The sequence below is a fragment of the Euleptes europaea genome, chromosome 18 (assembly GCF_029931775.1).
Source record: "Euleptes europaea isolate rEulEur1 chromosome 18, rEulEur1.hap1, whole genome shotgun sequence".
Lineage (NCBI taxonomy): Eukaryota > Metazoa > Chordata > Lepidosauria > Squamata > Sphaerodactylidae > Euleptes > Euleptes europaea.
This window is the reverse complement of record NC_079329.1, coordinates 27,121,418-27,145,336: the sequence shown is the minus strand read 5'-3', so window position 1 is coordinate 27,145,336 and position 23,919 is coordinate 27,121,418. Positions and strand designations below refer to the sequence as shown.

At 48.2% G+C, this 23,919-nt stretch overlaps 1 protein-coding gene across 1 annotated transcript in view; it reads right to left on the bottom strand.

Annotated features, from left to right (window-relative positions):
• SOCS7 (suppressor of cytokine signaling 7) overlaps nucleotides 1–19,121 on the bottom strand; it is a 40,559-nt gene extending 21,438 nt beyond the window's left edge. Inside the window, exons 1-3 of the mRNA XM_056864633.1 lie at nucleotides 18,920–19,121; nucleotides 18,607–18,831; nucleotides 9,523–10,348 (exon numbers count right to left, since the gene is read on the bottom strand). Of these exons, the coding sequence (XP_056720611.1) occupies nucleotides 9,523–10,348; nucleotides 18,607–18,831; nucleotides 18,920–19,121 (1,253 nt within the window). The remainder of the gene's footprint in view (nucleotides 1–9,522; nucleotides 10,349–18,606; nucleotides 18,832–18,919) is intronic.
• Nucleotides 19,122–23,919: the final 4,798 nt, after the last annotated feature.

Below are 23,919 nucleotides of genomic sequence, written 5' to 3'. Positions count from 1 at the left end.
CCCGTGGCGCAGAATGGTAAGCTGCGGTACTGCAGCCCAAGCTCTGCTCACGACCGGAGTTCGATCCCGACGGGAGTCAGTTTCAGGTAGCCGGCTCAAGGTTGACTCAGCCTTCCATCCTCCTGAGGTCGGTCAAATGAGTACCCAGCTTGCTGGGGGTAAAGGTAAGACGACTGGGGAAGGCACTGGCAAACCACCCCGTAAACAAAGTCTGCCTCAGGAAACGTCGGGATGTGACGTCACCCCATGGGTCAGGAATGACTCGGTGCTTGCACAGGTGACCTTTACCTTTTTAGACCCCTGTGCAAGCACCAGGTCATTACTGACCCATGGGGTGACGTCACATCTGTGAGGGTCTGTTTGCCTTGCCTTGGATAGGCCTTTGCCTTGTATGTTCCCCCCCCCTCCCTGGACTCGTAAAAGCAGTCCAGGCCTCTTGACTTTCCTTGGTTCAGGCGCAGCGTCTGACGGGCCCCAGGTTGGAATGTCTCTTCCCTCTTCCCACGTCCCTCCCTTGCTCTCACTGACTCCCTTCCACCACTGTGGCCTTGGTGGGTAGATAGTACTAACAAGCTCTGAGTTCTTTGATGTTTTGTACCATGCACAATTATCTCGTAGATTCCCATAACATACGTTTGACATCTGCTTCCCTGTAGGGGTTATAATTCTGTCTTTGTGAATCTGTGTTCACTTGCAACTTTATCAGTGTAAGGCCTGTACTACCTGAAGCTTCCAATAAAGTTCCTTGTTTTTGCATGACAGTCTGAGCAAGTGATTTTATGGAGTTTGCACAGGGAGGTTGGGAACCCTCACAACATCCTGACGTTTACTAGGCGGACTATGTTTACGGGGTGGTTTGCCATTGCCTTCCCCAGTCATCTACACTTGACCCCCAGCAAGCTGGGTACTCATTTTACCGACCTCGGAAGGATGGAAGGCTGAGTCAACCTCGAGCCGGCTACCTGCAACCGACTTCCATTGGGATCGAATATCTGCAGGACCATCTCCCCCCTCCCCACAACATGTTCCTCTGCAACAACTTTGCGCATCTGAACTGGGCCTTTAGAAGGTGCCATTCCACAAAATTCAATAGCTGCCCATACCTGTGCATTCTCTGTTGTGGCCCCTGCCAGGTAAAATGGCCTGACTGAAAGAGGTCACTATAATTTCATCAAATGGACAAAATGGAACTGATAAGAGGGTATTTTTATGAAGGGAGTACTTTGTTGTTTTTAATGTTTATTAATTGTTTTATTGTAGGCTTTCCCATTACTGTAATCCACCTTGATTGTGGACTTGCAATGAAGTATTAAATAAGAATAACAAATCCTGCAACACCACGGAGAATGCAATAGGGTCCCCAAACTCTTATTTTTCCAGGGAACCAGAATTCTAATTGCAAGACCTCCATAACTGGAGAATACATCACACAACTATCACCCCAGCTCCTGAGCGCCAGAGATTTTATGCTTAGCCCTATGGGCGTTTGTAAATCAACAGAATACAGTACCCTCATAGGAACATATGGATCAGACCGAGGCCCATCAAGTCCAGCAGTCTGTTCACACAGTGGCCAACCAGGTGCCTCTAGGAAGCCACTAACAAGACGATCGCAGCAGCACCATCCTGCCTGTGTTCCACAGCACCTAAAATAATGGGCATGCTCCTCTGATCCTGGAGAGAAAAGGTATGCATCATGGCTAGTATCCATTTTAACTCGTAGCCATGAATACCCCTTTCCTCCATGAACACGTCCACTCCCCTCTTAAAGCCTTCCAAGTTGGCAGCTTGAAACTCATGAGAACACCCCCCCCAAAAAAAATTAGTCCCATTATTCTTATTACCTTGATTTATAGCCGCCTTTCTCACTGAGAATCAAGGCAGTTTACAAAATATGGAAAGCAATTCAAAAAGACAGCAAGGACCTCTACTCAGTAATGCAGAAGGACTAGTATTATAGAACTGGAAAACAATGCCAACAAAAAGCTGTCTGAAGCAGCAAAAACTGTCTAAGGCATAACATCTCACAATGAAAAAAGAAGCCACAAAGATAGAGAACATTGCAGTAAGAAAGGGGGTGATAAATACAATAAACTGTGGCTCACGAAAGATCATACCTTGCCAGAAATTGAGGTGCTACTGGACTCCTGCTCTTTTCTACTGCTACAATAAACATTGCAACAGACTACAGCACTATTATCCCTTATAGAAGTGACCTGTACTATTCCATCATGTGTGTGTGTGTTAAATGCCATCAACTCGCTTCCGACTTAAGGCGACCCTATGAATCAACGTCCTCCAAAACATCTTATCATTAACAGCCTTGCTAAGGTCTTGCAAACTGAGGGCCGTGGCTGCCTTTATAGAGTCAGTCCATCTCAGGTTGGGTCTTCTTTTCCTGCTGCCTTCCTCTTTTCCTAGCATGACTATCTTTTCCAGTGACACTTGTCTTCTCATAATGTGACCAAAGTACGATAGCTTCAATCTAGTCATTTTAGCTTCTAGGAACAGTTCAGGCTTGACTTGATCTAGAACCCACTTATTTGGGGTTTTTTGCCGGTCTACGGTATCTATAACGCTCCTCCCAACACCAGATTTCAAAGGAATCTCCTTAAGAACATAAGAACGGTCCATCAAGTCCAGCAGTCTGTTCACACAGTGGCCAACCAGGTGCCTCTAGGAAGCCACAAACAAGACGACTGCAGCAGCCCCATCCTGCCTGTGTTCCACAGCTCCTAATATATTCAGCATGCTCCTCTGATACTAGAGAGAATAGGCATGCAGCATGACTAGTATCCATTTTAACTAATAGCCATGAATACCCCTTTCCTCCATGAATATGTCCACTCCCCTCTTAAAGCCTTCCAAGTTGGCAGCCATCACCACATCCTGGGCAGGGAGTTCCACAATTTAACTATGTGTTGTGTGAAAAAATACTTCCTTTTATCTGTTTTGAATCTGTCACCCTCCAGCTTCAACAGATGACCCCCGCGTTCTAGTATTATGGGAGAGGGAGAAAAACTTCTTCCTGTCCACTCCCTCCAAACCATGCATAATTTTATAGACCTCTATCATGTCTCCCCCTTACTTTCTTCCTATCGGCTTTCTGTTCCATTATACTACCATCCTAATCCCTTTGTACAAATGCATTTCTATTTTGCATATACTGCCAAATTATAGGAGTGGGGGGGGAGCCACCCTAGAGAATGTGTGTGACAGGGCTGTTGCCAATCCTACCCATTTGCAGGCTGGTACCTTCAGATGGCTTTGCTCTAACAAGCAATGCTGAAGCAGGGTATAACAGGAGAGATGTCCCTACAGGTATGTGGGCCAAAGGCCCTTATGGGCTATGTTGGAAACAACCAGAATCTTGAACTGAACCTCAGTAACCTATGGACTGTCTGCAGAATGGGTGTGATGCAAGAAGAATGGCTTGCAGTGTGGTTAACAGCGGTAGTCTGGAGCAGTGAACTCTAATCTGGAGAACCGGGTTTGATTCCCCACTCCTCCACATGAGTGGCGGACGCTAATCTGATGAACTGGAGTTGTTTCCCTGCTCCTACACATGAAGCCAGCTGGGTGACCTTGGGCTAGTCCCAGCTCTCTTAGAGCTCTCTCTGCCCCACCTACCTCACAGGGTGTCTGTTTGGGGAAGGGAAGGTGATTGTAAGCCAGTTTGAGTCTTCCTTAAGTGGTAGAGAAAGTCGGCATATAAAAACCAACTCTTCTGCTGCTGCTTCGTACCTGACAGGAGCCTGGTCGCAGTGTTCTGCACCAACTACAGTTTCTGAATTGTCTTTAAGGGCAGACCCAGGCAGAGCGCCCTACAACAGTGTAGCCTTGGGATAACTATAGCACAGATCCACATGGCCAGATCAGCCAAATCAGGGTGGGGGATCACCTTCCGAGCTAAGGGGAAAAAAATGCCTTTTTTTGCAATGGCCTGTTTCTCCAGCAATAACCAAATCAGTGAGTGTCAGCTGGGCCCCATCAAAAGTGGGAAGTGGCGACCTACGAGATCTCAGTCTTCCCAACCAGAACGGCCTCCGTCTAGTCAAGATTCAGTTTCATCTTGTGTGTGTGTGTTAAGTGCCGTCAAGTCGCTTCAGACTCATAGTGACCCTATGAATCAGTCCTCTAAAATGTCCTATCTTTGACAGCCTTGCTCAGATCTTGAAAATTAAGGGCTGTGGCTTCCTTTATAGAGTCCATCCATCTCTTGTTGGGTCTTCTTCTTTTCATGCTGCCCTCAACTTTTCCTATCATGATTGTTTTCTCCAGTGACTCTTGCCTTCTCATAATGTGACCAAAATATGATAGCCTCAGTTTAGTCATTTTAGCTTCTAGGGTCAGTTCATCTTGTGTACCCTTAGCCATTTAATTTCAGCCGATAGGCACTGGTTCAGAACCTTTACTACGTCACCAGGCGGTGTGGATAAAGACATAAAGAACTGGGTGTTGTTAGCATATTGATGACAACCTACCCCAAAACTATGAATGTTTTCTCCTAAGGGCTTTAGCTTAGAGACTGAATAGATCAGACACAGGACTGAGCCTAGAGGAACCCCACAAAGTAGCGTACACATCGATAACAACTAGAGTTCAATGGCAACCCCCTGGCTCCTGCCCTTAAGGAATGATTTAAACCAATCCAAAGCACACAACTCAACCCCTACTTCTACCTCCAAACATCTCGACAAGATGGCATGGCCCACAGAATCAAAGGCTTCTGACAAATCTAGCCAGAACAATAGAGAAACACAGCTCTTGCCTACATTCAAGCAGGAAATCTACTAAGACCACCAGTGTCATCTTTCTCCTGTAGCCCAGCCTGAAACGAGACTGAAAGGGGCTATGAAGAAAAAGATTTGGTTTTTATATGCCAACTTTCTCTACCACTTAAGGGAGACTCAAACAGGCTTACAATCGCTTTCCCTTCCCCTCAACAGACACCCTGTGAGGTAGGTGAGGCTGAGAGTGACTAGCCCAAGGTCACCCAGCTGGCTTTGTGCGTAGGAGTGGGGAAACAAATCCAGTTCACCAGATTAGCCTCCGCCGCTCATGTGGAGGAGAGGGGCATCAAACCCAGTTCTCCAGATCAGACTCCACCGCTGCAAACCACTGCTCTTAGCCATTGCACCAGCTTGCCCAGGAAAGGAAAATTAGAGACCAGGGGAAAACTGGACAAGCCATTCTCCTCTAGGGATGATTTTTTAAGTAGCCCACCCACCTGCCTGTTATACAGTTCCAATAAAGGTGACCGGACTCAGTGATTGATTTATAACAGGGACCCACAGCTGTGATCTTTACATGATTTCAGGAACCAGGACGGGCAAGGATCTAAAGCATAGGTAGTGGCCTTCACAGATCCTGTTGGCATCCATCCTGGCACCCAGATCAAAGTTATCCATGAATGGCCCGGACATTGTACTGGGGATTCCTAGTGTCTCACCTGCATTACAGCCAGCATCCAAATCAGACCATATTTGGGAGATTTTTCACAGCAAAAAACTTCACAAAAGCATCACAACTAATCATCAGTTCCTGGGAATTTGAAGACTCAGACTTTAGAGTCAAGAAGTGCTTAAATGCTTTAAACAATTTTGCTGGGAACGAGCTAGCTGATGCAATGGCAGCAGCGTTTCTTTGCTGCTGTCACAGTAGGGTGCCGAAACGGTAGGGTTTCTTTGCTGCCGCCACCACCGTTTCAAAGGTCTTCCCATGAATTCCATAGCAAGCGCGCTGCGTCAGACTCAGTTTGAATTTTCCGCCAACACTGTTCTAGGGTGGTTTAGCTTGGAAAGAAGGTGGTTAAGGGGAGACATGATAGAGGCCTATAAAATTAAGCATGGTATGGGAAGCGTGGACCAGGGAGAAGCTTTTCTCCCTCTCTCATCATACTAGGACGCATGGTCATCTGCTGAAGCTGGAGGGTAAGAGATTCAAAACAGATAAAAGGAAATATTTCTTCACACAACACATAGTTAAATTGTGGAACTCCCTGCCCCAGGATGTGGTGATGGCTGGCAACTTGGAAGGCTTTAAGAGGGGAGTGGACATGTTCATGGAGGAGAGAGCTATTCATGGCTATTAGTAAAAATGGATACTAGTCATGATGCACACCTATTGTCTCCAGGATCAGAGGGGCATGCCTATTATCTTAGGTGCTGTGGAACACAGGCAGGATGGTGCTGCTGCAGTTGTCTTGTTTGGGGGCTTCCTAGAGGCACCTGGTTGGCCACTGTGCGAACAGACTGCTGGACCTGATGGGCCTTGGTCTGATCCAGCATGGCTTTTCTTATGTTCCTACATCTCACAGCCCCCTTCAAATCACTCAGCTGCAGAGCAAACCAAGGCGCCGGATTCCACCTTGAGGGGAACGGATCATGGGGAGACAAAACCTTGTCAAAAGCTTCCAGGAACATCTCATTCGAGGTTTCCACAGCCTAATCTCAACAGTGCTGTCGACTGGCATCTGAACATTCTGGCACACTGGGAACCACTAGACTCCATCCATTGGACCATTTTAACTGTCCTCTCACTCCTATAGAGCGTCGGTATCACATCCACCCATGCCCTGAGGAAGCAGTGGCTGGACCATGGCACAGGGACCCATCCCCAAACCAGACTTTGCCCCACAGTCATTGTAAAAAACTATACCTTTTGTTATTTGTAGGGCCTGTCACAATCTGAGAGAGACCCATAGACACCAGAGAAGCTAAGAAAACCTGAACCGGATCAGATGAAGTGGCATCAGCATGTATGTGGAATTCACCTTCCAGTCACAACAGTGGAGGCCTCTAGCACCAAAGAATCCACCTGCTGACATTCGACATCCTAACCCTTCCCAGAGAAGCCTTTAGCTTCTAACTAACCCACCATGCATTCAACACCAGATTCTTCAAACCCCTAATACAGAAACCCGTCAGGATCCTAGAAGACTGAGGTTGCAATCCTAAGAATGCTGACTCAGGCATAAGTCAACAGGGCTTACATCTGAGTAAACATGCTTAGGATCACATTGTCAGTCACCTTTCACAGATTGGGTTAGGTCCGCTGTTCCCTTTCCAGCCTTCTAGCAGGGCCAGAGATTCCCACACCTCCACTGCATGAAATAACACATCAGTATCCAAATGTCACACTTCTCATTAAAGCCACCCCAAACACCACAACTGTGCAAGCTTTCGTGTTCTTCAGAACTCTTCCAGGGAATCTGACAGCTCACAAGATGAGCTTTTCTGCCAGTGAAAGAGAAAGGAAGAGTCCCCCCCTTTGATTTACCCAAGAGAGGGAGGGCACCTTGGCCATATTCTGGGCATGGAGTAGGGGTCGCTGGGTTTGTATGGGGGAGGTAGTTGTGAATTTCCTGCATTGTGCGGGGGTTGGACTAGATGACCCTGGTGGTCCAACTCTATGATTCTATCATTCTAAGATAGGCTACACTGGAGGATCATGAAACTTGTACCGTACAAAGGCCGTGTGGGATGGGTGCTGTAGTAAAGAGAATTGGGCAAGACCGAATGACACAGCAGGCTGGGTTCACCCATATGTTATTTGGGTAGGTTGTAATAAGAGGTACTAATCGGCTATTGTTCTGGGGTTTTGCTAGGGATCAAGCTACCTACTTTGGGAAGTCGACAGAGATCAACGTCTTCTGCTGCTGAAGTACAGAGCTTGGAGGCATTGAGGGCAAAAAAGCTTGAATTAGGAAGGATACAGAAAGTGGGTGAACACATGAAGCTGCCTTACACTGCATCAGACCCTTGGTCCATCAGAGTCAGTATTGTCTGCTCAGACCGGCAGCGGCTCTCCAGGGTCTCAGGCAGAGGTCTTTCACATCACCTACTTGCCTAGTCCCTTTAACTGGAGATGCCGGGGATTGAACCTGGGACCTTCTGCACGCCAAGCAGAGGCTCTACCCCTGAGCCACAGCCCCTCCCCATATCAAAAAAGCTTGGAAGCCAGAAGGGTTCAGTGCAAATCATATTTGGTCCCCTGGCTTTGAGCACGTGCCCTGGCAAATCCAGGCCCATCTTCCCTCCCCAAAGCACCACAGGCCTTCTTGCGCAGGCTCTCAGACCCCACCAGAGAATTCACTCCTCGCCCTCTTCCCACCCAGCCCTCAAAGGATCGCCACACTCCAAGTCCCCCACCAGGTTTCTCCGACAGAACCCTCTTTCCCCCCCTTACCTAGTAGAAAAGAGCAAGAGTCCAGTATCACCTTAAAGACTAACAAAAATATTTTCTGGCTGGGTATGAGCTTTCGTGAGCCACAGCTCACTTCTTCAGATACAGCTAGAATGTGAATCCATCTGTACAAAGGAATTTCAAAGGGAGATTGGAAAGAGAAACTGCTGAATTAGAGTTGATATTCAAACTAAAGACAATGCATTTACCTGGGCTGAATAAAGACCTTGCATTCATGGCTCATTACCAATGCTGATTTCTCCACACCCATCCCTCCCCTGGACATCACAGACCCTTCTGCATACCACGCCTAATCCCATCACGCCTGCTATTCACATGTACACACTGTTAACATTTACATACTAATGCTTGTCTGAATTCACTCTCCTCTACTTAAAGACAGATGGATTCACATTCTAGCTGTATCTGAAGAAGCGAGCTGCGGCTCATGAAAGCTCACACCCTGCCAGAAAATATTCTTGTTGGTCTTGAAGGTGCTACCGGACCCTTGCCCTTTTCTACTACTGCAGACAGACTAACACGGCTACCCACTGAGTTTCGGAGAAGTACGTTTTGGAGAAGGTCCTCTACTTAAAAGACAGATGGATTCACATTCTAGCTGTACCTGAGGAAGCAAGCTGCGGCTCACGAAAGCTCACACCCTGCCAGCAAATACTCTTGTTGGTCTTGAAGGTGCTACCGGACCCTCGCCCTTTTCTACTACTGCATCAGACTAACACGGCTACCCACGGTGTTTTGGAGAAGTACGTTTTGGAGAAGGTCCTCTACTTAAAAGACAGATGGGTTCACATTCTAGCTGTATCCGAAGAAGTGAGCTGTGGCTCACGAAAGCTCACACCCTGCTAGAAAATATTTTTGCTAGTCTTGAAGGTGCTACCGGACCCTCGCCCTTTTCTACTACTGCAGACAGACTAACACGGCCACCCACTGTGTTTTGGAGAAGGTCCTCTACTTAAAAGACAGATGGATTCACATTCTAGCTGTATCCGAAGAAGCGAGCTGCGGCTCCCGAAAGCTCACACCCTGCCAGCAAATATTCTTGTTGGTCTTGAAGGTGCTACCAGACCCTTGCCCTTTTCTACTACTGCATCAGACTAACACGGCTACCCACTGTGTTTCGGAGAAGGTCCTCTACTTAAAAGACAGATGGAGTCACATTCTAGCTGTATCTGAAGAAGCGAGCTGTGGCTCACGAAAGCTCACACCCTGCCAGCAAATATCCTTGTTGGTCTTGAAGGTGCTACCGGACCCTCGCCCTTTTCTACTACTGCAGACAGACTAACACGGCCACCCACTGCGGGGGACCCCCCTTACCTGCCCGAGTCTTGCTCTCGACCCCCAGGCTGGGACACGTCGGGGAGGCTGCCGGCCGTGCCCGGGGCGGCGCCGGCGGGGGTCGCGGAGGCGGGCGGGCGCTCCCTGCCGCCGGCCCGACGCGCGCCCGAGGCGGCGGCGGCGGCGGCGCTGCAGGGCGGCCCGCTGCAGCTCTTGGTGCGGAACAGGCGGCTCAGGCGGCCCTTGAAGGAGCCTTTCCTGGAGGGGGCGGCCGGGGGCGGCGGAGGGGGGGCCGGAGCGGGCGGCGGGCAACGGCCGCCCCCCGCGCCGCCTGGGCCGGAGGCATCGCCCTGCCCGGCCGCCGCCTCCTCCTCCTCCTCCTCCTCTTCGTCCTCCCCGTCGGGGCCCAGGGCTTCCAGCACCAGCAGGGCGTCGCTGGTCTCCTCCCCGGCGGGCGGCGGGGCCGGCAGTCCCGGCCCGCCCGGCTTGCCCGCCCCTCCCGGCGCCGTCGGGGCGGCCCGGCGCAGCCCCAAGGCGGCCAGCTGCAGCTCCAGGCCGGCCCCGGGGGGGAACAGGAGCCCGCCGGCCGCCCCGCCCCAGCACCGCGGCTCGCCTTTCGGGGCGGCGTCCAGGAGCGCGCAGCGGTGCCGGGCGCACAGCAGCTCCGACGGCGGCCGCGGGGGCGGCGGCGCGGCCGCCCCCGCCGGCGGCTCCCCGGCCTCGAAGACCAGCAGCTGCGACCCCCGCAGCCCGCCGCCCCCCGCCGCCGCGCCCTCCACGACGGCTCCCCCCAGCGCCAAGCCCACCGGCTCGGCCCCGCCGTAGCCCAGCAGGCGGCTCAGCACCCGGTACGAGGCCGCCGCCGCTGCAACCGCCTCGCCGCCTCCTCCTCCAGGCTCGGCCGCCGCCGCCGCCGCCGCCGCCGCTCCTCCTCCTCCTCCTCCTCCTCCTCCTCGCTGCATCGCGCTAAGGGAGGCGGCGCATTGCATGGAGGAGCAGGAGCCCAGGGCCCGGACGGGGAGGCCGGCCCCGGGTCCAGGCCGGCTGCCCGAGGCGGGGGGCTTCCTCCTTCCACCCCGGCAGGCAGGCTGGCTTAGGGGCCCGCCCGAGCCGCGGCTGCGCACGCCCCCCGACCTCCCTTTCCGCCGCTGATGCGCTCGCCAATGTGACCGCGCGGCGCTCCGCCTCCCTTCGCCCCAGCTGTTCCTCCCCAGCGAGGAGGCGAGCAGATGTGGCCCCGCTCCTCTTGCCCCACTCGGCCCCGCCTCCTCCGCCGGGCCACGCCCCGGCCCCCTTGTGAGGGTACCCTTTCCTTTTATCCCTTAGAAGCGCCTTGATCCATTGATCTTGAGCAGCATATACCTAGCGTTGGAGGGATAGAAGAACTGAAACAAATCTGGCCACTGACAGTGTATCCCTTAGAATATATTGTCGAAGGCTTTCACGGTCAGAGTTCATTGGTTCTTGTAGGTTATCCGGGCTGTGTAACCGTGGTCTTGGAATTTTCTTTCCTGACGTTTCGCCAGCAACTGTGGCAGGCATCTTCAGAGGAGTAACACTGAAGGACAGTGTCTCTCAGTGTCAAGGGTGTAGGAAGAGTAATATATAGTCATATATATATAGTATAGTATAGTATATATATAGTATAGTATATAGTCATATATATAGTAATATATATATTACTCTTCCTACACCCTTGACACTGAGAGACACTGTCCTTCAGTGTTACTCCTCTGAAGATGCCTGCCACAGTTGCTGGCGAAACGTCAGGAAAGAAAATTCCAAGACCACGGTTACACAGCCCGGATAACCTACAAGAACCAATATCCCTTAGAAGCTCTTTGATCCATTGATCTTGAGCAGCATCTATCTAGTGTTGGAGGGATATAAGGACTGAAACAAATCTTGCCACTGACAATGTAGCCTTGGGGTCCCTGTCACTTAGTAAAAAGGCATTAGGTCAAGGCTACATTGTCAGTGGCAAGATTTGTTTCAGTCCTTCTATCCCTCCAACACTAGGTATATGCTGCTCAAGATCAATGGATCAAGGAGCTGCTAAGGGATAAAAGGAAAGGTTACCCTTACAAGGGGGCCGGGGCGTGGCCCGGCGGAGGAGGCGGGGCCGAGTGGGGCAAGAGGAGCGGGGAAACATCTGCTCGCCAACAGTGGCCCAAAAGATCTCCCGGGAATAATTGGCATCCAGACTGCTGGGGAAGCTGGAGGGAAGGCATGTCTCCCTAGATCCCGGCTTGCTCTCTGTGTGCTTTAAGGTAGTGGGATGGGCCATTTATTCACGGAAGGTTTTGCATTGGATTTGTCACTCTATGGATGCACGTTTTCCCCATCCGAATTCTCAAAACTCTGCATGGCGGCTTATTGTTGAGGTTTGAGAATATGGATGGGGGGGAAGTGCATCTAAAGAGTGGCAGATCCAATGCAAAACCTTCCCTGGATGAAATGGAGTGTCAGAGTGAACTATAAACAAGGTAGGAGATATTGTCGAAGGCTTTCTCGGTCAGGGACTAGAGGAGCACCATTCCCCGACTTCCTTTTTTCTTTACTTAATTTCTTTTTTAAATTAGAAACATTTATTCTTACAATAAAAGGAAAAAGGGAAAAAAACCTAGATATATAATTACTTTGAACAAATCAAATAGATGATCAAAATTATATATATATAAAAAACTAAAACAGCGCTAATATAACTAAACTACCCATCGCACTTAATCAAAAAATACTCTATTGTCGAAGGCTTTCAGGGTCAGAGTTCATCGGTTCTTGTGGGTTATCCGGGCTGTGTGACCGTGGTCTTGGTATTTTCTTTCCTGACGTTTCGCCAGCAGCCGTGGCAGGCGTCTTCAGAGGAGTAACACTGAAGGAGAGACACTGTCCTTCAGTGTTACTCCTCTGAAGATGCCTGCCACGGCTGCTGGCGAAACGTCAGGAAAGAAAATACCAAGACCACGGTCACACAGCCCGGATAACCCACAAGAACCAAAGATAGGAGAAACTGGATAGAACTGTACTGCTCCGCCTCTTTGTCTGTAATACAATCAGATATGTACAGAATGTTGATATCCCGTCATAACTTGAATTTGGATAAATGTCTCTGCCTCAGTACAATCGGGACTCAGAGATTTCTGCCCATTAGGGCCTCTGAGTCAGCAGCTGCAAATAAACTTTTTTCTTGAAATAACGTTTCGGGTCTCTCTCCCCCCCGAACCCACGTTTACCACATCATAAGCTACGCCCTCTCGGACGACAAACCACAGTGTGTAGCCGTGTTAGTCTGTGTGTGTGTGTGTGTTAAGTGCCGTCAAGTCGCTTCCGACTCATGGCGACCCTATGAATGAAAGTCCTCCAAAATGTCCTATCTTTGACAGCCTTGCTCAGATCTTGCAAATTGAAGGCTGTGGCTTCCTTTATTGAGTCAATCCATCTCTTGTTGGGTCTTCTTCTTTTCCTGCTGCCCTCCGTTTTTCCTAGCATGACTGTCTTTTCCACACCCATCTCTCCCCTTGACATCACAGACTCTTCTGCATACCACACCTAATCCCATCACGCCTGCTATTCACATTTACATACTGTTAACATTTACATACTAATGCTTGTCTGAATTCACTCTCCTCTACTTAAAGACAGATGGATTCACATTTTAGCTGTATCTGAAGAAGTGAGCTGTGGCTCACGAAAGCTCACACCCTGCCAGAAAATATTTTTGTTAGTCTTTAAGGTGCTACTGGACTCTTGTCTTTTCCAGTGACTCTTGTCGTCTCATGACATGACCAAAATACAACAGCCTCAGTTAAGTCATTTTCGTTTCTAGGGTCAGTTCAGGCTTGATTTGATCTATAACCCACTGATTTGTTTTTTTGGCAGTCCATGGAATCCGTAACACTCTCCTCCAACACCACATTTCAAAGGAATCTATTTTCTTCCTATCAGCTTTCTTCACTGCCCAGCTTTCATGCCCATACCTAGTAATAGGAAATACGATGTCTGTCTGCAGTAGTAGAAAAGGGCAAGAGTCCAGTAGCACCTTAAAGACTAACAAAAATATTTTCTGGTAGGGTGTGAGCTTTCGTGAGCCACAGCTCACTTCTTCAGATACAGCTAGAATGTGAATCCATCTGTCTTTAAGTAGAGGACCGTCTCCAAAACGTACTTCTCCAAAACGTTACACAACGGAGCCTGGTGGCGCTTTGGCCGCTGCCGAAAGTCCCTGCCTTTTCACCCAGTGTCAGGATCATGATTTCATCTTTGCATCTGGTTAGGGTGGCCGACCGCCGGGGACTAGCAGGAGATCTCCTGCTATTATAACTGACCTCCAGCCCATAGAGATCAATTCACCTGGAGACGCTTTGGCAATTGGATTCTATGGCATTGAAGTCCCTCCCCTTCCCAAACCCTGCCCTCCTCAGACTCCGCCCCCAAAATGTCCAGGTATTTCCCAACCTGAAGCTGGCAACCTAGTAGCACTTTGTATCCCTTTGGGAACAGATAACAGCATCTGAGCAACCACATATGTGAAATGATATACCCTGAGTGGGAACTTTGAAAAAATATATACAGTACGTGGCTGCAGCCTTATCCTGAATGGAAAAATGGAGATAAGTTGTGAACATATACAATTGAATTAAACTGAAAAGGGGCTGAAGAAGCACTGAAACGATCGTCCCCCTCTTCATTCTTCTAGAAATACTATTGAAACCTTACCCTCACGGGACTTTTTGAATTTTGCTCTCCAGTTACCTTTGTGAAGATTACTCAAGAGAAAATTGTGGAGATTACCTTATAGGATTGAGAACATAGGATTGTATATAGAATTGTATGTTGTAAGTCTTTCACTGCACATTTGCACTTTTGCACCTATGTGATAAATTGTCAAGTTCTGGATTACTTTGTGTCTGTGATTGACTTGAAATTAACTAGCCGACTCCATACTAACTACCTGGAGGTTGGAAACCCTATCATGAAGGTTTATGCTGGAATACTGGACTTTGGTTTAATTTTGCTACAGCAGCCTAACAGGGCTCCTCCTTGGGAATTGATCTCTTCACATTAGAATTTAACAGACCTCTTGGCCTCTATACCACTAGATGCTTCTTTTCTCCTGGGAGAGGCTCTGTACCTTCATAGCTACAAGGCAGGCGGAAGGGACACTGGTGTAGCTTCCCACAGCATGGAAGTCTGTGATGGGTCTCTGGAAAAGGAGCAAACCTATCAGGCCACAAAAAGGAGAAAAAATTATGTTATTCAGTATTCGCGCCACAGAATTAGAGGTCTTTGGGTTGAAGCATTTCTTTGCAGCCTGGGTGCCCTTCCCCTACATACCCTCTACGTGGTAATTGCCGATTAGAATAATAAGAGTTGGAATTGGCCATACAGGCCATCTAGTCCAACCTGCTGGGACTAGGATCTGGAAGACTCAGGTTCAAATCCCCACTCTGTCCTGTAATCTTCCTGGGTGACACTCTCAGCCTAAACTACCTCACTGCCCTGAGCTCCTTGGATGAACAGGAAGATAAAAATGTAAATTAATAAAGCACCAGGCATGTTCAGAAATCCTCTTTGCCAGCGTGGTGTAGTGGTTTGGAGCAGTGGAATCTGGAGAACCGGGTTTGATTCCCCACTCCTCCACATGAAGCCAGCTGGGTGACTTGGGCTAGTCACATTCTCTCGGCCGCATCTACCTCACAGGGTGTCTACTGTAGGGAGGGGAAGGGAAGGTGATTGTAAGCTGGTTTGAGTCTCCCTTAAGTGGTAGAGAAAGTCAGCATATAAAAACCAATTCTTCTTTTCAACTCATTCTAGAAGTAACCTCTAGGAAATCCTTCTCTCCGGCAGTCCCTTAAGCTGAAGGGTACTCGGTGGGATATTCAGCGATGAGACCAATGCACTTTGCACAAGCTCAGAGGCACTCCAGCCCCTTAATCCAGAAGCTTTAAACCCATGCTCTCAATTAACTCTTCATGGATCGCCACCATCCGCAGCAAGGCTCCTAACAGATGCGCGAGGAGCAGAAATTAATCTGTGTACCTTGCTTCTATCAATGACATTTTCAGCGTTGAAATAACCGCATCGCCGCTGTTGAATTTCTCTCTTTCATGCAGTTGCCAAGGACACCTTTAAGTCAAGGCTACAACACACCAGCCTGGGTCAGAACTCGTCTCCTACGAGATCTATCGGGCTCTTACTCTTAATTCCGGAACGCCCTTTCTTATGATGTAATAAAATTCTTCCATATGAGGTCACGCCCAGTGAACCTCTAACCTGGCCTTGTAAATAGCTCCGTGCACAATTTTATTTGCTTTTAAACATGCCATAGTCTGGCTCGATTCAGATTTAAAAATGCTTCCCTGTTTGGTTACCAAGCGGTGCTCACTGCCAAACTACACGTAATGTTTTTTAATCTGTTTACACTTGTTCTCCCAGGTTCCCTGCAGTCACACAGCAGCTGCTAGGAACTGCCTCTTTTAAAAAAGGAGAGCCCAAACAGGCAACGAATTAGGGTTGCCAGCTCTGGGATGGGAAATACCTGGAGATCGGGGGGGGGTGAAGCCTGGGGAGGGTGGGGTTTGGGGAAGGGAGAGACAACAATGAGGTATAATGCCATAGAGTCCAATTGCCAACGTGGCCATTCTCTCCAGGTGAACTGATCTGTCACCTGGAAATCAGTTGCAAACCCAGATCTCCAGCCTCACCTGGAAGTTGGCAACCCTACACAGAACAGTGCCACAGGGTAGGGTTGCCAACCTCCTGGTACTAGCTGGAGGTCTCCCGCTATTACAACTGATCTCCAGCTGGAGAAAATGGCTGCTTTGGCAATTGGACTCTATGGCATTGAAGTCCCTCCCCAAACCCTCCCTTCCTCAGGCTCCACCTCAAAAACCTCCTGCCAGTGGCAAAGAGGGACCGGGCAATCCTGCAAGCAAAACTCATCAGGCAAGGCTCTGAAGCAGTTTAGACTTTATTAGGAGCAGAATTGGACAAAGTCAGAAGCTGGCTGCCTTTGGGCATAGAAGGCTACTAATGAGGAAGCAGGGCAAGGGTACAGGGTTAAAATACAGTTCAGACTTTGGAGATGGATAGGGCAAAGTGCGCAGGCAACTACAATACATGATAAGCTTTCTCAGGATAGGTATAGACATAACACATCTATGCAGCTGGGGTGAATGTAAACAGGATAGGCGTAACATGCAGATACTGTACACAAGCATGGGAACCAGGAGCACATGACCAGAGCCCTGACTCTGAGCCAAACCCTGGCCTGCTTGGGCTAGGAGCTTGGGAGCAGTAGTGTCAGGCTAAGGGCCTGACACCTACCACAGGGGGAGGGGGGCTCTTGCCTCTCCCCCAAGCACTCTTCCCACACAAATACCATGCTGGGAGGGGAAGTTATTTCACCAATTTTGCTGCTCCACGTGCACAGATGCTTCAGGGGATAGACTTGGGAACGTCTAGGTGGGGTCGAGAGTTCTCAGTTCCCTAGGAGGAAATTGCAGCTTTGGAGGGTGGACTTGGGAGGGTGGACTTTGGAGGGTCCACAGGCATTCTACCCTGCTGAGGTCCCTCACCTCCCCAAACCCTGCCCTCCCCAGGTGCCCTCCCCCAAATTTCCAGGAATTTCCCAGCCTAGAGCTGGCAACCCTATATACAGTCTGATCTGATTACATTCACACTATAGCTATATTGCATGATAATTTCTCACCTAAGGTGGCCAGCTCAGGTTGGGAAATACCTGGAGATTTTGGGGGTGGAGCCTGGGGGGGCAGGGTCTCAGCAGGGTATAAAGCCATAGAGTCCACCCTCCAAAGCAGCCATTTTCTCCAGGGGAACGGATCTTGGTCACCTGGCGCTCAAGTGTAATAGTGAAAGATCTCCAGGTGCCACCTGGAAGCTGGCAACCCTATCCTCACCACAAAGGCCACTCAGATTGAAAAGGTGTTCTGATGAATATAAACACAAGATTTTTGCCATTACCGGGAGATTATACTTTTGTTTATATATTTTTAAAAAGATGGGTTTAATTTCCATGTATATAAAGCTTTTTTTTAACCGCTACTTTTATTCAGAATATTCAGAAAAGAATAAATACTGAATTCTAACAACAATAAATAGAACAATACATACTTTCCTAACATATAAACACCATAATAATAAATATTGTAATAATAAAGAAATAAATACTGTAATAAACAAACATTAAGGGCATGATAATTTCAACAATAATTAAAGTGTTCAGCAGCTTTCGTTGCCTGCCGAGTTCCCCTTGGCACCCTCAGGAGGGGTGGGGCTGCACACCCCTCCCATGCTTCTTGATCCATCGCTGAATGAGTCTTCCGATGTTCCATCGGCCCCTCTCAGTCCTTGGTGAGGCAGAGGGTTCCAGAGCAACTTTGGTGGACCTCTTAAAGACGTTCCTGATAAACAAATAATTTGATTAATAGTAGAGTAAAATGGAAACCATCATTTTGCTTATTGGGAATCCCACCCAAAAATATATCTGACCAGGATAGGATTATCTGTCAATACAGTTTTGCTGCTGCAAGAATTGTGATAGCCAAAGTCTGGAAACAAGTAAATAAAGCTTCAGTCATTGACTGGAGAGAAAAATTATGGATGTATATGAGGATGGCCAGGTTAACGGAATTTCTGCATGGAAAGGATATGGGAGAATTAAAAAAAACATGGGTTAAGGCACCTCATATTGGGATAAGTTGACAAAAACGGACTTTACTTTATTAATGAGATATAGAAATCAATTTTTTAACAATTGTGATTTATAATATTGATGGATAAAATAAACTGTTAAGACACTTCTGCGGAAGTCGGGTGAAGGGTCACTCTTTAGATGGGTGGAGGGGAAAGGGTATCTTTGCTTAACATTATAAATTAGTAATTATGAATGTATTAATTATGGTATATGAATACCCTTTTATAATTTCTTGTATTATTTTTTGTAATTTTTTTATTTTTTCTTGTTGTATTTGTTTGTTTTTCTTTTAAAAAATCTAATAAATTTTTTTATAAAAAAGACGTTCCTGATGTGCACGAGGAAGCGATTCAGGCTCCGCGGCGGTGTGGACATTGAGGGGACGGCCGGCGGGGCCTCCTGTTGACCTTCTGACACTGCCGGGACCTCGCCACTGCCCCGGTGCGGAGAATCGCTGCCCTCGGGCTGGAATGGGGGGAGCTGGCTGGCCGTGTGGTAGCTGGAGAAGTATCTGAAGGAGGCACCGGAGTTGGGCAGGAGGTCTTCGTCGTCGGTTAGATAGCAGCTGTCCTGCTCCAAGCATTCTCCTTCAGGAGACTCTGGCCTCGGTGGTTTTGGGCTCTCGGTCAAGACTGTAAACTGAGGAAACCACATTGACTATGACCTCCAGATATTTGTGATTCTCCCCTGGCGGAGGCCAAATCTCTTCCTGGGAGTCACCAAGGAGAGGTTCATCCACAGCCCTTTCTAGTTCCTCCTTTGGACTTTCCTGAAGGGCCTTCTCGCCCTCTCGTTCCTGGTCTTTCAGCTCATTTACGGTGCGCTCCAGCGTTTCCTCCTCGCTCTCCACTGGCTGAGGCCCAAACCCCTCCTTGGTATGAATCAAAGGTTCCTCTGCAGCCCCTCCTAGCTCATCGGACATACTCTCTTTAGGGGTCTCCTCCCCCCCTCCTTCCTGGTGTTGTAGCATTTTCTCTTTTCATTACAAGGCTTTGCGCTCTGAACTCTTTCTGACAGATGAACCATAGGTATAGTACAGTTTGATATTTCAGAAGTTATCGCTTTTTTCTGATGGAGGAGAGTCCCACCGTCTGTTGACAGCTGAACTGGGACTGGGTACCCAACTGCCAAGGCAGGCGAGGTTGTGAGCTGACATCACAATGGGTTCTGGATTTCTTCGCTGGTCAATATTCTATTCCTACTGGTGTTGGTTTGGTTACCCAGAGAACTCCACGGAAGCATTCTCCTTTATATATTCCTCCTTGACTCATGAACGTAGTGTCGATTTCAATCATGTCTTATATGAATCTCAAGCAAAAAGCCACTCTACGCCCTTTGAAGTTCAAAGCTCATCAGCTGAATAGCTGCGAAGAAGAAGAAGAAGAAGAAGAAGAAGAAGAAGAAGAAGAAGAAGAAGAAGAAAGAAGAGTTGGTTTTTATGTGCCGACTTTCTCTACCACTTAAGGGAGACTCAAACCAGCTTACAATCACCTTCCTTTCCCCTCCCTACAACAGACACCCTGTGAGGTAGGTGAGGCTGAGAGAATGCAACTTGCTCAAGGTCACCCAGCTGGCTTCGTGTGTAGGTGTGGGGAAACAAATCCAGTTCACCAGATTAGCCTCCGCGGCTCATGTGGAGGAGTGGGGAATCAAACCCGGTTCTCCAGATCAGACTCCACCGCTCCAGACCACCGCTCTTAACCACTACACCACTCTGGCTCCCTTGGATGAAAAAGGTTCCAGCTTCCCTTCCTGACACCATCAGGATCTTAAGTAGCAGGGCTGAGAACGAACTCCACAAACAACTGGTGAATTGTCCAGAATGAGAGGAGATTATTTATCTAGGTGAGGCTGAGGCATCTTGGTCCACTGGACCTCGAAGAAGGTGGCAACCATGCTCAGCTGAAGTACAGGGAAAGTGCTGCGTGTGTGTGTGTGTGTGGGGGAAGACGGCAATGTGTATTCTTGGCACCCCATCCTGCAATATTCCATGAAATCACTGTCAACTTATAGTTTGCAGATGACAGTCATTCTGAAGAGGGCTCTTCCTGGGGCCCCTCATTTGTCATTAAAATTTGATTAAAACCAGTACCTTCAATTGGGATGACTTTTTCTTTTAACTGCTCTGTCTGTAACTGATTTAGTGAAAAGTCAGTTTCTTGTGCAATCTCCTGATAAGGTTGCCAGGTCCCTCTTCACCACCGGTGGGAGGTTTTTGGGGTGGAGCCTGAGGAGGGTGGGGTTTGGGGAGGAGAGGGACTTCAATGCCATAGAGTCCAATTGCCAAAGTGGCCATTAAAAGTATGAGCCCCTAGTGGCCATATGTATACGAAGCCCCCAGTGGCTGTATGTATTATGCTTTAAGCCCTGCGAGGCAATTCAACGTGTTAAGTTTTCGATCTGTGAAGTAACACGCTTGCTCTTAAGAGTATTTTGTTTTTTGGTTTGCTTGAATTATGAAATAATTACTTTTGAATAACAAGCTTAGGCTTTACTGTTTTTCTTTATTTAATATTGAGCCGCGTGCTGCCTTCTTCTCTAGTCGAGGATTTGATGTTGGCGGGTTCTTGAAGTTTAACACCAGTATATGCACCACATGTTGTACGCAGCTCCATTTCATAGTCTTCACAGCCTGTATTCAGTTGAGGTGTTAGCGCTTTCATATCACTGTTATGATCTGTTTGGCGTTCGCCAATTCCCATGCCTAAATATTCTCCACCAGCGTGATGTAGTAGTTAAGAGCGGTGGTTTGGAGCGGTGATCTGGAGAACTGGGTTTGATTCCCCACTGCTCCACATGAGCGGCGAACGCTAATCCAGTGAAGTGGATTTGTTTCCCCACTCCTACACACGAAGCCAGCTGGGTGACCTTGGGCTAGTCACAGTCTCTCAGTCCCACCCACCTCACAGGGTGTCTGTGGTGGGGAGGGGAGGGGAAGGTGATTGTAAGCCAGTTTGAGTCTTCCTTATGTGGTAGAGAACGCTGGCATATAAAAGCCAACTCTTCTTCTTCCTCTTCCTCCTCCTCCTCCACCACGACCACCAGGTTGGGTTAATGACTCATATCTTCCTGAAAGTTCATCTGCTGTTGTGCAATTTGAGAATGCCAAAGGTGAACAAGATCTTGGGGTTCGGGTAGACCATAGGTTAAAGATGAGCAGCCAGCGAGATGCAGCAACAAAAAAGGCTAATGAGATCTTGGGGTGCATCAACAGAGGCATAACATCCAAATTGCAAGGTGTCATAGTTCCACTGTGCACTGCATTGGTCAGGCCATACCAGTGCAGTTCTGGAGGCCTCACTTCAAAAAAGATCAATACCAAAAGATATTAGGAAAATCTTTTTACAGTAAGAGTTGTTCGACAGTGGAATCAGCTACCTAGGGAGGTGGTGAGCTCCCCCCTCACTGGCAGTCTCTAAGCAGAGGCTGGAGAAACACTTGTCAGGGATGCTCTAGGCTGATCCTGCATTAAGCAGGGGGTTGGACTAGATGCCCTGTATGGCCCCCCTTCCAACTCTATGATTCTAATCAGCATGGAATCAAAAGAGACTGAGGAGCAGCATGGTATATTATGGCCTTCAATTTCTTCCTGTGGGAAGATTTCCATATCTGGAGAGAGGCTCGCAGTTATAAACTGTTTCCGGAAAAAACATTAAAAGCAGCAAGACAAACTCAGGAACCACTGTTCCCACCCAAAAATGGTCTGTGCAGTTCTTCATACCACGTGAGCTCATTTTGCCCATAACTACCAGGTCCCAGATTAAAACCAATAGATGCGGATTTTCTGCTTTTTCCAATTAATCTTAGGTTTGACATAATATCACAACCCAGCACTAACCATTTACGGCCAAATCCGATCTGAACTTTACTGACCCGCATCCACTCCTCCAAGGTGATAAGTTCAGTCAGTGTCATTTGGGGGGGACGGGGCAGCTACGTGAGTCTGTCGCGGCCCATAAACCATCAGGCGTCTTGCGGCACATTAAAAATTATCAAATTGATTGTGGCATAAGCTTTTGCGAGCCTGGTGTGCATCTCATGAAGTGGGTCACAAAAGCTACGGCACAATAAATCCAGTAAATCTTTAAAGTGCCATGACACACTCTTCGTTGTTAATCTTCGTAACAGCCCTGCGACACGTTAGTATGCCCAGCTGGCGGACTCGGGAAAGGGAATTTGAGTGGTTTGAGTTTTGTTCTAGACCACTTACTGGCTCCGTGGATGAGGGGAGTTCGAAGCCAGGTCAGCACCCGGGATGCAACCAAAATTTGGTTACTGCCCCTTACGTAGGCCTCGAACAATAACCAATAACCGGCGTTTCCTGGTGCCCCTTTGCTTCTTCCCCAAAGCATCTCTCCCCCTAAGCAAATACCCAGCCCTGGCTTTCCTCCACCTCACTGGGGCAGGAGGTACTGTGGCTCAGTGGTAGAGCATCTGCTTGGCATGCAGAAAGTGCCATGAACACCCTAACTGGAAGGCAGGGCAAACTCATTTAATCTAATCTTGTTGAGCCAGTGAGCATTTTTTGGAATTTGGAAAATAGGGTTGCTAGGCTCCAGCTACGGCCTGGAAATCTCCTGGATTTACAGCTGATCTCCACTTTACAGAGATCAGTTCCCCTGGAGAAAATGGCTTCTTTGGAGAGTGGGCCTCTATGGCATCCACCCCACAAAACCTCCCACCAGTGGCAAAGAGGGACTTGGCAACCCTAATCTGTAATTCCAGGGAATCCCCGGGTCCCACCTGGAGGCTGGCATCCCTAGAATGGATGGTTGCCTGTTGACCGTGGCTAGTAATAAAAGCAAAGAAAGCAAAATGAGGCTCTTTGCCTCAAAGTCTGGTTCATGAAGTCGCCATCCCTCTCCCCTCTTGAAAAACTGTCCTCCAGAATTCCTCTTTCCTCTTGGCTTTCCATGAACTGGTTGAGCGAGTCACGGGACCCATTCCTAACTCCTCTCTCCCTGTTATCTCCCTCAGTCCTGACTTCTACTAGCTCTTGACACACACAAAAATTGTCACTTCTGTGCACAACATCACATATTTCCCCTCTTCTTAATCTAATAAAGGATAGCTCTGAGGAAGGGAGACTGAGGAGTCTCCTATGGGAAGGCTCAGACCAGAGGATGAAGCAAGTAGCTAAATTCTGTGCCGCAATATATAAGATCCGTCAGACAAAGTTGGGGTTTAGTAGCTTAACTTAAAATAGGGAATGTTTTATTAATCCGAGGTCTGTTTAAATTATATAAACTGTTTATGAATTGTATATCCCATAGTTTTTGTTACTGTAATCTTTCCCATTTTAATTTCGTAACTGATATGAATGTTTTTAATGGCATTTTCCGTACTAATAAATGAATCTGAATAAATATCACATTGTGGTACAGCTTGAATGAGCTTCAGAGAGATGGTAGGATATTCACAAATGACCCCGTTCTGTACTTTTCTGATAGCTGGCACACTTTTTTTTCCTGAATTCAAACTGCAAGAATGGTTCAGTTCTAAGCCAAAAGGTGTTATTTTTAGAGCATGTGTATTTGAGTAAATATGATCTACTCTCAAAGGAGGATGAGGCACAACCCAAACAGTAAATCACTCAGAGGTACAGCTGGCAGCCTCCTTAATGGGTGGATAACTCCAGCTCATGGGAGTCTTAAATTATTTCCCCCTTGCAGAGCATAACCAGTTGTCTTGTGACGCGCTAGGCTAGGATGATACCCTGG